Source organism: Phalacrocorax aristotelis, chromosome 16 (assembly GCF_949628215.1).
Source record: "Phalacrocorax aristotelis chromosome 16, bGulAri2.1, whole genome shotgun sequence".
NCBI classification, from domain to species: domain Eukaryota; kingdom Metazoa; phylum Chordata; class Aves; order Suliformes; family Phalacrocoracidae; genus Phalacrocorax; species Phalacrocorax aristotelis.
In genome coordinates, this window is record NC_134291.1 from 6,721,726 (window position 1) to 6,735,666 (window position 13,941).

At 58.8% G+C, this 13,941-nt stretch overlaps 1 protein-coding gene across 2 annotated transcripts in view; it reads left to right on the plus strand.

Annotated features, from left to right (window-relative positions):
* The window catches only part of SDK2 (sidekick cell adhesion molecule 2), a 51,048-nt gene that overhangs the window by 15,894 nt on the left and 21,213 nt on the right, over nucleotides 1–13,941 (plus strand). For both annotated transcript variants that reach the window (XM_075111240.1, XM_075111241.1), the window contains exons 2-3: nucleotides 5,275–5,434; nucleotides 13,518–13,624. In XM_075111240.1, coding sequence (XP_074967341.1) covers nucleotides 5,275–5,434; nucleotides 13,518–13,624 — 267 coding nt within the window. The remainder of the gene's footprint in view (nucleotides 1–5,274; nucleotides 5,435–13,517; nucleotides 13,625–13,941) is intronic.

Sequence of the window (13,941 nt, forward strand, 5' to 3'; positions counted from 1 at the left end):
CTCGGTGACCATAGGGCTGTGTGCTATTTAATTAGCCTGGTGACTTTACCAACAGCCACTGAAAAATTGATGCCTCCCAACCGCAGGCTGGCATCCGACAAGCAGAAAAACGTAACTTGGCCAAGGGACGGCTTTTCAGGTGGAGGCATGGCCCTGGGCCTTTGCCTGTCCCCCGCCAGGTCCCTGGGCATGGGGCCACCCAGCCAGGGTGGCCACAGAGGGGAAGGGGTTTGTCCCCTGGGACAGTGTGCCTTGGCCAGGATGAGTCCCCTGGAGCAATCTCTCATTTCACCCAGCCGGGACTGTGGCCCTCCCAGGGTGCTTGGGGATGTTGTGGTCCTCTGTGGGTGCTGTGTCTGGGGGCCATGGGGTGCCCCGGTGCTGTTAACCCCTTCCCTGCCGTGCCAGCGCAGGCCCCACTTCCCCCTAATCCCCAGATGCAGAGTGGCTGCTGCGGTGCCGAGGAACTGCCGCGAATATGTTACACAAATGAATAATAAAAACAAAGGAAAATTATCCTCTTTATTGAAACTCATTTTATGAATAAAACAATTATTCTGGTAATTGAAAAAATGTCGTTAAATTAAATGCAGTGGTTCCTATTAAAATTTTAGTGGATTTCTTCTTCTCTGTTTCTTTTTCCCCCCTTTTTTCTACCCTCCCTCCCTCCCTGCTCCGCTGGCGGCTAAAGGCTGGTAATTATAGCGGAGGGTTTCGCTTTCTCTTTATTGTTTTTTAATCTCTCCGTGCTGCGGAGCGCCAGCGATAGTCTGATGGAGAAGAGATTTAGCTACATCTCTGTGTGCTGGGGGGGGGGCACTGGGGGCCAGAGCGGGAGCGTGGGGCTGCTCGGTGGCAGTACTAGGCGGCCATGCCAGCGCCCCTGGCAGGCTGCCATCCTGCTTTCTGGGCAATGATGCCCAGGGAGGAATGGGGGAGCCCTGCAAAGCATGGGAGAGTGGGGACAAGGCTCTGTCCCCCCCGCCACGGTTGAGGAGGAGTGCAGACAGCGGAGCAGTCCCTTCCCAGGGCTGCCTCTTTGCACTGGCCACATCCTGGCTGGACCAAAGAGGGGCCGGTGGGAAGGGAGGGAGGCGATTGTGTTATTTACTCGGAGGCAGGTGTTGGTGCAGAGTGGCCGAGGCGATGGGCACAGCGCTGGCTATTGGTACCTGGTGTTGGTTGGGCTCCACTGGGTGGTTGGAGCCCACTGGGGCAGGCGGGCTGGATTCGGGGCATCCCGTCACCGCTGGTGGGCACTGGTTCGGTTGAGGCTGCCCGGCGCATTCTCTGCTGTTTCTCACCCTGATTCATGTCAATTAGCAGGAATGGGTGCTGGGCTGATCAGCTTCCGATCAGTGAGCTGAGGAGGGGAGAGGCTGTCACCCCCTGTCCCTGAGGGTCAGCAGGGTGATGACCCTGTGCTGAATGAGGGGTGAACCTAGGTGTGGTGGGTAGCCACGGTCCCTCTGTGCTGTCACTGTGCTGGTGCTTGTGTGAGGCACCCACAGCAAAGGTGGGAGAAGGCCCCAGGTGTCCATGAGCGGGTGGTCCTTTGCGGGTGGCTGGGGGCAGGCAATAGTGGGGCAGAGCTGTGGGGACCCATGGCCCCATTCCCATCTCCTCTCTGCTTGTTGGGGTTTGCTGAACGCGGGGCAGGGGGAGTGTCGCACCCTCCTCCTCCAGCAGCTGCACGGAGAGCCCTGCCCTTGGCAAGCATTCCGGGATTCCTCCAGGCTTAAAACTCCCTGTCCTTTCCCATCAAGAGGGATTTGAAGCCGGGGAGAGGGGGCCTTAGTTTGCAGCTCACCCATTATGCCCAGGAATTAGGATCCATTACTGCTTTTTCGGTGAGACTGGGGCCCCCTGCCCTACATCTGTACCCCCTCCCTGGCACTAATGCACTGGGCTCAGACTCAGCTCCCGGCAGCCCTTATGTAAATAAAGTGCAGGGGCAAAGATTTTGATCCCATTAGGCAGGATTAGTGCCTTGCAAGGCCCTGGCATTAAAATGTCATCGGTGGTGGAGGGAGAGAGCTGGGGTCATTCCTGTCCCCCTTCCCTGTTGCCAGCGCTTGGCATCCCATTTATCCCATCCATCACCACCGGCAGCTCAGCTGGAGCCGCTCAGCCCAGAGGTAGCACCCCCTGCACTACTCCCTGGTGGGGCTGAGCCCCGGGGTCACTGGTGCTGCAGGGGCTGGTGCGGGCAGGACGGGGACAGCACGCTTTGACGGCACCTTTCTGCTGGCATAGCTGGCACGGCACCCGGCTGGTGGCCCCGGGGAGCTCAGCACTGGCCCGTGCTGCCGGCAAACGTGCAGATGTTCCCAGGGACGCCTCTCGCTGCCGCCTGTGTTTGGAAAGTGATGAATTTCTGCACCAACTAATTAGTCTCTAATTAGCAAGTGGAGTGTAAACAGTCACAACAGATGGGGGAGAGGCAGAATTAGCAGTAATGACCCTTCGTTTGGGGGGGACGTGCCTGTCACGCACCGGGAAACCTGCTGCTGGATCCAGGTCCAGGGGAATTGCAGCCTCCATCCGTGCTGGCTCTGCAGTGGGCAGTGAGGTGGTGGGCACCCCTGTGCACCCTGAATTTGGTGGTGTCATGGCCTGTCCAGCTCCAGGGACAGTGGGAGAGAGGAGTTCCCCCTGGCATGCTGGGAGCAGAGCTGAGATGCCACATGCTGCTGGTATGTCAGGGAGGAGAAGGAAACTGAGGCAGGGAGGGCTGCAGGAGGGGTTGGGGTGTGAGGGGCTGCAGTGCTGCTCAGCATCGGGGCCCCCCACCCTTCCCCCCTCCAAGCCGCGACACATTGTGCTGGAGGTGGGAGCCAGCACGGGTGGCCACCGGGGAGCTGGTGGGCAGGTGAACACTGGGAACAGCCTGTCTTGTTCCTGGAGGCCTCTTTGGAGATGTTGGCACTAAACCAGCTGTGTTCCCCTCCCCGGGTTCCTCCTCTCCTCCTGCCACCCCTGGCCCCGGCGCTGGGCTGGGGTCCCTGGTGGGGCATGGGGCTCCTGGGTGGCCGCCCTTGCCAGGCACTGGCCAGTGGGAGGATGACGAAGATTTCACACACTGCTGCCCCAGGGAAGTGTGGCCAGAGCTCAGCGACACCTCTGTCCCCTGCAAGGGACACCCGGTGCATGTGGGACCCCCAGCCCCGCTGTCCCCTGTCTGTGGCTGGGGGGGTTTTAGCTTTCCTAGGGGACCAGAGGACCTGGTGGGGAGGATGGGGGAGCTGCTCAGTCCAAGGCGGCTGCCATGACCTTCGTGGGTGGATAATGATCGCACGATCAATAGTGGAATTAGAAGCCGCCTCTCCTCTGTGCCGTTTTTCACCCCTTAATGCAGAACAGATGGCTCGGGCGCTTCAAAGCAAGATGAGCCTTAGCTGCTTAAAATCAAATTAGGATGCATGCAAACAGCATGTGGGCCCACGGGAAGGTGCGCCAGGAGCACCCTGCCTCCCAAATGCCTCCCAAACACCTCCCAAATGCTGGGTGCTGGGCTCAGTGCGGGGTGCACTGAACACGCCAGGTCTCAGCCCCGCTGTGCCACCAGAGTGCTCAGCCAGGCCCTGGTAGCACAGCCCTGGGGTCCCGTGGTTTCTGGTGCAGCCTGTGCATGCGTGACCACTGCCAGTGCCTGGGGGTCAGCCTGTTTTGCCATGGGTCCTCGCTGCAGTGGTACATCGGCTGCATCTAGCCCAGCCAGATCCCCAGGCTAGCCCATGGCTCATTTACTGGTTTCATGCAGGACATGTTTGGCCCTAGAGTGGGTGTCTGGCTGTGCCATGGCCCCAGCCAGGGGCTGCAGTAATCCCACAAGTCTCCAGCCCGATGTGGGAGAAGCCCCGGCATTGCAGATCAAGCTCCTGCCACGCCGTGGTGGGGACATGTGTGCACGCGCGGGCAGAGGTGGCACATGCCACGCACAGGCACAGATCCTGCACCTGGATGTTCCCATGAGCCCATCTTGGTCAGCCCCAGCAGCACGTGTGCCCACAGCATGCCTTACTCCTTGGGCATCCCAAAAGCCGCAGCTTGGCCACTGCAGGGCTGCTATGAGCTCTCCGGACCAGGGAACCATGCGGCGACAGGTCAGGCTCACAGCCAGCTGCCCTTGGTGCCAAACCCCGCAGCCGGGGCACCCCTCTGCCCCTGTGGCATCTGGCGTTTGCTGCGGAGCTGGGCTGCTGCAGGGTTCGGCCCCAGTGCCCCACACCTGCTTTGTGGGGTGCCCTGATGCCCCCGGATCCAGCGTGGACCTGGGGCAGGGGCACTGGGATAAGGGCTGCCCGTGCCAGCCAGCACCGCTGAAGGTCAGAGAGGAGGATTAAATTAAGGAGCCGCAAGCTGCTCCTTCCCTGCCTAATGACTTGCCTGGCATTTAACACTACCGTGCCCACCCTGGGGACACGCAGGACAGGGCAGCCACATGTAAATCGGATGGGCATTTGCACATGGGTTCAGCAAGTGGGCACCCCAGGGTGTGCAGGAGCTGGGCCCGGCCAGCAAGGAGAGGAGAGGGACCCCCACTGCAGGTCTGGCAGTGTCTGGGTGCCTCTGAGCTCCTACAAACTTGTGATGTCCCTCCAGGGCAGTGGGGCACCAGAGCAGGCTGATCCCATGGGCACGGGCACTGCTTTGGTGTCGGCTCATGGTGTGGAGAGCTGTGGCAGGAATTCAGCTTGCGCACACCAGAAAGCAAAGCCCTACCCCAAAGAAAAAACCCAAAGCCGTGATTGAAAGCGCACTTGAAAGCTGCTGGGGAATATGAATGTGTCTTTGAAGTAAAAGGGCTTCCATTTGTTAAGCAGAAAATGGAGCTGTGTGTTTCGATTTATAGTTTTACTTAGCAAATAAAACAGGAGAGGAGTAAGTGTTTATGTCTCGCTCTGCTCTCAGCCCCTCCGCCCCCTTCACCCCCGAGTTAAAAGCTCACTGCTTCTGAAATGCTACAAAGGCAGCCAGGAATAAAGCAAAGCCAGCAGCTTAGATAAACCCTAGATGGGCTAAGCTGTTGTCGATAGGTTTGTGAAATGGCTCGGGGAGGAAAAAGCCAGTGGTGGGGTCTGGGGGCCCCAGCTGGGACGGGTGTGTGGAGGTGGCCACCAGCATCCCCTTGCCCATGTGCTGCTGAGTTACAGTCCTGCCCATGACGAAGTGGTTCTGTTGCTGCGGGGCTGGCAGGGTATGGAGCTGGCAGGCTATGGGCCGGTGTGGGGCAGCTCATGGTTCTCACCCCCGTCCCTTCTCTTTCTGCAGACGATGTCTCCCCATACTTTAAGACAGAGCCGGTGCGGAGCCAGGTCCACCTGGAGGGGAACCGCCTGGTCCTGACGTGCATGGCGGAGGGCAGCTGGCCCCTCGAGTTCAAGTGGCTGCACAACAGCCAGGAGCTGACCAAGTTCTCCTTGGAGTACCGGTAAGTCCCTGCCACCCTGTTGGCCGCCGAGCATCGGGGGCGAATCCTGCCTGGCACACCAGTCCCTGCCAGCAGGTGCTGCGGCACAGCAGGCGTCGCTGGTCCCCTGCGAGGGGATGCAGTCCCAGGGAGGCGGGCGGTGCGGAGGCAGTGGTCAGCATGCCGGGAACCGCCGCCTCTGTTTGGAGAGCAAACGGTGGATTTAAGCAGGTCAACACTGGGGAGGATGAGTTTGCACAGAGTGGGATTGACACCGGCCCGCAGATCATGGCCAGCTCGTGGCTCCTGGAGGACGGCCCGACTGGCGGAAGGAGCAAGAAAGGGCAGCAGGAGAGATCACGCCGGGTTTGGGCATCCAGCCCCGTGTGCCAACTAATCCTGCCACAGAGCAGCCGGCCCCACGTCACTGCCCGCTTGGAGCTCGCCTTTAAATCAAGCTGGGCACCTCTTGCCATCTCTTCTGTCTGCGTGTGTCATCCTCTCTGTTTTAATCAATAATTCAGCCCGAGACAAGCCATTCCCCATTTAAAGGCATTGAATCCAAAGGCTTTGTGTTGCTGTAGCAACGTGGGGCTGCTTGGGGATGCCAGGAGCACAGACACAGTGGCGGGGTGACGTCCCCTCCCCAGCACCCTGTGCTGTGCTGGGTCCCCTCCTCAGCACGGTGCCATGCTGGGTGCTGGAGCAGTGGCCATCCTTGGGGACCCTGGGGACTGTCCCCCACTAAGCCGTGGTGGCTGCAGCTCTGTGATGCCCCAGGCTCGGTGCTGGGTGTTTGCACCAGTGCCGGGTGCCTGGTGGAACAAGTCCTCTTCCCTAGCCCTGGTGTCGAAGCTCCGAGACCTGTTGAGCCCCATGATTCCCACATCTCACGCCTGTCAGAAGTCACGTTGGCTGCAGTGGGAGCAATGCAAAATGTCAACCCTTAAATGGGATTGTGGGGACAGCAGGGTGGGGAGATGCAGAGCCTGTGCAGGGGCTCCTCCAGGGCACTTGCACAGTGCTGGGGCAAAGCCACCCACCCATCCCAGGCAGGAGAAAGGCATCAGGACCCCAACCCTAGCCTCTGACCTATCCTTGGAGTGGGTTGGAGCACCTGGGGGCACCTCCAAACTCAGAATGCGGACTTCTGGCTTCCTTTTCTGGGTCTGCTCCTGAGTTTGCTCCGTGCCTCAGTTTACCCTTCTGTAGGAAAGGGACCAGTGCTCACGTCTCTGCTCTGGGATGCCTGGTCACTCTGGCTGCCCCGTGTCACTGCATCAAGGTGACACCCTTTCCCCGGAGCCCCCAGCCTCCAGCTCCAGCATCCAGCCAGAAAGGATTAAGGAAGGAAGCAAGAAAGTAAACAAACACGTGGGGAAAACCCAAACAAACCCAGCCGCAGCTAATGAAGCAAACAGCCTCTATGCAAATCGCTGCCTGGCTTTAACCCATCCTCTCCGCAGCAAGGATGCAACCTGCCGGTATCAGCTTCATTCTGCCCGGCATGTGCTGCCTGTCCCTGGGTCTCTGCGGGGATTTAATGTGCTGAGATGAGAGTTTGGACGTCTTGCCTGGAATTGAGGGCTGCTGGTGAGGAAGGCGAAGTACCAAAATTAGTTATGATGGGCAGAAATTGAATTTTAATAGAGATGTTGATGGCACGGAGCCAGCCTTCTCAGGCAGTGGGAAGGTAGTAATTAAAAGTTAACGAGTTTAGAAACAGAGTAATCCTTGGAGAGGGGAGGGCTAGTGCAGATGGCTGGGGAGGCTCAGGGATACTCCTGTCCGTGCAGGGGCCAGGAATGGCTGTGGGTGCATGAGCAGCATGGGTGAGGGATGCAGGGTGCAGCCAGTCCCCCTGAGCTCAGGGCTGGCATATGTTTCACTGGTGTGTCCCCACTCTGGGGCCAGGAGGAACCTGCCCCGGGGCCTGGCCGTGCCTGTGACAGGGTGTGCTGTGCTTTGCAGCAGGACCATGTGCTGCGGGGGGGCGGCTGTGCCTGTGGAGCTGGCTGGGCTTTGTGGCAGCACCATGATTCCTGGCCAGGATGGTGTGTCACCGAGCATTTTGTCCTTGGCATCCTCACTGCTCCTCCCCAAACCCTCTCCTGCAGCAGGGCATCCCAGCAGCACTGCCAGCTCCTTTTGCCCTTGTGTGTTTTACCCATTCTTCTGTGGACTGGGGCTCGCGCCCCCTCATCCCTGCGCTCCCCATGAGCCGCTCTGGTTCATCCTCATCTGTTAGTCAGCCGAGCTAACGCCACATTATAAGGGAAGGAGCTGCTCTCCCAGTTTGGCAGCGTGTTTCCATGGCAACCGCCCTTTCCTTCCCGCAGCGATTCAGCCGCCAGCTTGCCACCCCAGCGACTTGTTGGCATGTGGTGAATGGCAGGTAGGGAACGGGTTCGGCAGGTCCCCGGTACGAGCAGCTTGGGCCAAGGCAGTGCCTCTGTGTGCAGGTGGAGCCAACCCCTCAGGAGCATCCCTAGAGACGGCGGCGGGATCGGGGACCAGCTTGGCTCCATGTGCACATGGAGCTGTCTTCTCTCAGGAGCATCCCTGGGGATCAAGTGTGATCAGGGACCAGAGATTGGGGACCAGCCTGGCTCTGCGTATGCGTGGAGCCATCCCCCCTTGGAAGCATCCCTGGGGACTGCAGGGGATTGGGGACCAGCCTGGCTCTGTGTGTGCACATAGACCCGTCCCCATTCCAAGAGCATCCCTGGGGACCACAGGGAATCAGGGACCAGCCCACCTTCACCCACTTGCTACCTCCATTGCCTGCTGCTGGCATGGGGTGCATGGAGACAGCTCTCACAGCTCCCTGGGGACCCCACAGCAAAACCCCGTCCCCTCCAATGCCCCTTGTGACCTTCGTTAAGGTGATGGCAGGACGGGTGGTGGAGGCTTGCTGACATGCTCCGCTCCCATGCCCTGGCATGCCAGCACTGTGCTCTCTGGGGCCAGCTCTGTTTTTTTGTGCATAATCTCACTGGTGCCGGGCTCTTCTACAAGCTCTCCAGAGCCTGACTTCTTCTCGTATGAGGAATCATAACATGCAAATGAGGCAGCTTGATGTCTTTAATGAAATCCTCGGAAGGAAAGCGCTTCTCTGGTGAATTGAGGATATTTATTTCTCATACAAGAAATTTAACATGCAGATTAGTTGGGTCTGGTAATTTATCACAAGAGATTGTCCTATTAAGGGTTGCATCAAGTCCTGCTGCCTTCAGAAATTACCTTACACATAGATTACCTCTGGACAGACTCTCATCTGTAGAGATGCATCTTCTATCTATACCTCAGCCCTCTTTCCTCTCCCCACGTCCCTCCACAGCTGGTGCAGGAGCCCAGCAGCTACTACAGGATCCCCCGCCTCTTCCCAAGAGTGCAGATCCCTTTTGCCAGGAGCTCAGAGCCCGGGAAAGTGTAATTACATCTCTGACACTTGCTGGCTTCGCTGCCGTAGTGCTTGCCACAGCAAAACCGCATTGGCACGACTGATCCTCCTGGCCCTGCCCAGGGTTTCTTGGGCAAACTGTAGCCCCAAGACCCTGCAAGCCCCTGGGTTGGTTTCCAGCACGTGGTGTCCCTATCTGCTCCCATGCGTGGGGAGGGCTGGCCAGAGCTGCCCTGCGTGAGCTCTCTGAGGAGGGGCAGATTTGGAGCTGTTTCAACCCCCCCCTTACTGGACTGGGATGTTTTGGGGTGTGCCCCCCAGGGATGTAGGGAACATGGCATTCTGCACATGTGGAACCCCACCAAGCCTTCATGGCCTTTTGAGGACCCCGGATGTTTGATACCTATACTTTGTTCCCAAACTACATAAAACATGCAGCCAGGACCCTCTCAAACACAGAGACATGTGGGCAAATGGGGTGGTTCATCCCCAGCTCCCTGCTGGGGCCCCAGCCGGTGATGCTGCTCGCTGGGAGTACATCCCTGCTCTGGCTGGACCAGCTCCTTGCCAGCCCAGGTGTGAAGCACAGCCTTTTCCCCTGGGGAGCTAATTGCCATTCAATAATGTAATTAATGGAAGCTGATGAAATTCACAGGAGTTGCAGCCTGGCTAAGTGGAAGCCCAGCAGTGAGCTCCTGGTGCCTGTGGCTCCAGCCTGGCCGGTTTCATGTTGGATATAGCCATGTGGCAGCATGGGTTGCTCCTGGTAAAGTCCCTGGGAGCACCGGTGCTGAGCGGGTAATGGGCAGCATGGGGTGGGCTTTGCTGTTGATGCTTGTGCTGTGAAGCCTCCTGCCTTTCCCCGTGCTTTGTTTGGCTTTGAGGGGGACGTGGGGAGGTTGCATGAGCAAGTGGCAGCAATTGCCGGGCACAGGGCGGCACTGGCAGCCGTGTGAACATTGGGGCTGGCAGGAGGCGCATGGGGGGGGAAAGCGATGGAGTCCTTGGTGGGACCTTACGTGGGCTCAGGGAGTCACGGGAAGGAGACTGGTGAAGGGCTCTCAGACCCAAGGATGCCACCTGAGCTGGGCGGTGGTAGCTGCCGGAGCCCTCCAGGTGCTGCAACACGGATTGAGATTTGTGCACTCACTCCCCTCTCTGCTCCACAGGAAGGCAGCAGATTAATATGTGGGCATTAATTATTAAATGGGCCAATTGAGGTGGCAATTTACAGGGCTGCTGGTGCCTGCGAAATTCCCCTGACCAAAGGAAAACTCTTCTGGCAAGGGGAGAAGTGATGGCTCCGGCCACGTGTGTCAAAACAGAGCCCTTTCCAATCAGGAGCTAACTGAGATCCAATAATACAATTAACAGGGGCTGATGAAATACCAGGGGGGTTATTTAAGAACATGTTGAGCGGAAGCCCAGTGCAAGGGCTGGGCGCGGGCGGAGGTGCTGGGACATGTGGCTCAGATGCTGGGAGTCGTTAAACCTTTGCTAAGTGTGTTTTAATGCTCACTTGACATTTCATTATCACACAGTAACTATTCAAATACATGTCCCCTCTAGAATTAATTAGTCGTTATACAGGGTATTAATCAAAGGGGACTGTGCCAATGTGCTTATATCCAAAATCCAATCCAGCTGTTGCTGTTACTGGGTGGCATTGGAAGAACCGCACAGATTTCTGCACTCTTTTGGCTTTCAATTTGATGGATCAAATCCTTAGGCTGATGCTTTTCCCGGCCCCTCTCCACCCCCTCAATCTAATAATAATTCGGCAGCGTCAGCCCCACGCTTCTCGGCAACCCTACAATAATAGAGCTGCGAGCGTCAGCCAAGGCTGGGGCATCGCTCTGCCGGAGCGCAGGGGCCTCGTGGCGCCGTGAGCAACCCTACGATAACAAGGCAGCATGTGCAGCCCGGCGTGCCGAGTGTATCGGTGCCACCGGTGCCTCGCCAGGGTTGCACGGCAAGGAGGGTTATGGCTGACTGTGGTGCTGTGCCCTGCCCTACCTCGCTGCTGTGGAGCTGCTGGGTAGATGGATGGGGAGGTCGTCGTTCCCGACACGCAGCCCATCCATCTGTCAGATCGATCTGCTGCCAAAGCCTTCTGCTGGCCGGCTGCTTCTGCAAACCCGCTGGTCCCCTGGCATGGAGCCTCTGGCTCCGGAGCCCCCTCCTGACCCTGGGGCCAAGCGTGGCACAACTGCTTCCTGACCGAGCCTGGAGACTGCCACTGTTTTCCATCAATGCATTTTTTTGGCAGCGTGGGTCACTCCTCCTCTCTCCTCACTTCGGAAGTGCTTTTCCCCACAGACATTGTCCTGTCAACCTCCGTCTTTAAAAGGAAACCAAACAAGCCCCTGAAATAGCAGAGTCAGCAGCAAGGGCTGCACTGGGAGCACGGCCAGCCCTCCATCCTGGCTCGAGCAGCACAAAACGTGCCTCTGGGCTGGTGGATGGGCAAAGCGACCCAGTTGGGGCAGTGCCCGTGGGCACCGGGCAGCAGGACCGGCCCAAGCGGAGGAGCCCGGAGCTCCTGGCCATGGAGAAGCGGCCGTGGCTCATGGCTGCTACTGCTTGCTCAAACTGGGGGGGGGGGGGGGGCTGCATGGGGTGCTGGGGCTGCAGGTTTCACGTCTCCTCCTGCCCGCAGCACATCCCCCTGCGAGGAGGTGAAATCGGTTACTGTCCCCTTACAGCCAGGCATGATGGAGAAGGAAATCACATCAGAGCGATCTTGGCTAAAAGCCTTCGTGGAAGCGAGCAGCAGAGAAGAAAGTCTCTGCTCGTATCTGGTTAATGACTGCGGGCCAGGCTGCGCCCGGTAATTGATTTCCTTCTCTGAGCTATTTTCAGCCGCTTAGGTGTGTGAAAAAGCTTGGCTCCTTAACAGCTCCTCCAGCTCTGGGGGTGTGGGGCCAGGCCCCATTAATTGGGGCTGCAGGGGTGTCCCCATTGCGGGGGCAGGGGGGAGGTGATGGCTCCCCATGCCCACAGAGGTGTCCCAGCTGCTGGCTCCCGGCGCTTGGGGACAGGGCACTGCAGTGGGGCTGTGCATCAGTGGGTGTTTCGTGCGTGGGTGCATGTGAGCCCCAAGGGTGGGGCGGTTTGGGTCCCACAGGGCAGCTCATGGGGTGCGCTGGGGGCTTTGCACTGGCCCCTTTCCAGGATGGGTTTGGAGGGGATATGGCAGCGAGGACGTGGTAAGGGGGTGCACAGGACATCCGTGCAGGGACCACGTGCCCCTCCACTGCTGAGCAGGCAGGTGAGCATCAGCGAGTGTCTGTCTGTCCATCAGTGTGCATGTGTGTGTTTAGGAGTCACGGTGTGTGCATGTGATTTGTTAATGAGGACACCACAAGGAGAGCGAGCCCATTACTCCTGGTGTCCACATCAGTTCCTGACAGCTCCGTGGTATTGAAATATCTTATTTAAAGCCTCTGGGGATCATTTTTAAATATCAGCCATGACACTCAAGGACTCATTGCCAAAGGGCATCCTCCCTTCTCCCGTGGGGATGGGTGACCCCCAGCATGCTACGTGGGTGGGTGGGTGTCAGCAGGTTTGATGTCAGCCCCGCTGCGCCCATCCCAGCTCGGTGATGCCACTGGGTGAGGTGGGAGCCCCATGTCCCAGGCACCATCTCCCACACTGGGGGGGGTAGGCACAGGGGCCTGCCACACTTTCTGGCAGAGGGGATGTGCTCCTCGTGTCTTATTGAAGTTTAATTTACACTCAGTTATCAAAAGAACAAACAAAGCTCTGCCGAAACAGCCTGCGGCATGTTTTAATGCAAGATTAGGTTTTTGGGCAAGGAGGGTTGAGCTTGCTTATTTGTTTCCTTACTGCTTTATCTTGGAGCACTCCCCATCGGGGAAGGCGATGCTGTGGTGCCTGCCCGTCCCGCCCAGGGTCACCAGCCTGCGAGGCCAGTGTGGGGGGCTCTAGCCCATTTTGGGGGGTGGTGGAGCAGGAGTGCCTGCATCCTTCCTGGGTGTGGGGACTGCTCCGGGAGGTCTGATGGCAGGGAGGTCTGGCTTGGGACCACGGCAATGCTTGGGGGCTGTGGGCGAGTGGAGACATGGTTATTTCCTTTATCTGCTTATCAGCTGCTGGCGCTGGTGGCTGATAAGAGCAAGCGCTGGGGATGATAAGGTGGCTCAGCCCTGGCTAATCAGAGCGGTGCTGGGCTCAGCTGCATGTGGGGAGTGACACCGGAGTGTGTCACTCCGGAGCGACACCAGCAGACCCTGGTGTGCCTCCGCCACGCACCGTTGGGGCGCAGGAGTCAGGACAGCAGGTGCCAGGTCCCCAGCAGCCACCTCTGCTTTTGACAGCTGAAAGCCACTTGCCCAGCGCCTCTTGCACCAGTGAGTCACCCTCCACCTCGCGCCATATGTGTGGTGTCGTGAAAGCACCTCCTGTGTGTGTGGCCGCGAGTCCCTCTGCAGCAGCAAGGGACACTGTGTTGTCTCCTCAGCATGCACATATGTGCATGCACAGACACACTTGCACAGACATGCTTGTACACCCACCTCCAGCAGCTGCTTCTTGGGGAAGGAGCCGGCGCCTGGCGCAGGGGTTGCTGCCCAACAGTAAATGGGGGGCTTGTGTAGGACCTGCAGCCTCTCCCGGGGGCTGTGACTGTCACTTGGCTGTCCCCTGCACTGCTGAGGTGGCTCCTCTCTCCCGCAGGTACATGATCACATCGCTGGACCGCACACATGCCGGCTTCTACCGCTGCATCGTCCGCAACCGGATGGGAGCCCTGCTGCAGCGCCAGACCGAGGTGCAGGTGGCCTGTAAGTGACAGCCCTGCTCGGTGGCAACTGCCCGGGGACACCCAGCTCCCTGGTGCTGCAGGATGGCTCAGGCGTTGGTGCAGCCCATGGCCAGCACATGAGTCTGGAGCATCCCTGGGGTGATGCTGGCAGGGATGGAGCTGTTGCTGCCTCTGCTACTCCCACTGCCCAGTGGGGCTGTGGTGGTTGGGGGTGCAGGGGGGCACCCCACAGTCAGGGCAGAGCAAGGGGTGCAGGCAGAAAGCACCGGGGCAGGGAACCTTGGAGCACCCTGTCTGGCCAGGCGGCTCTGGCTCGCTGGAGGGGTGAAATGCTTT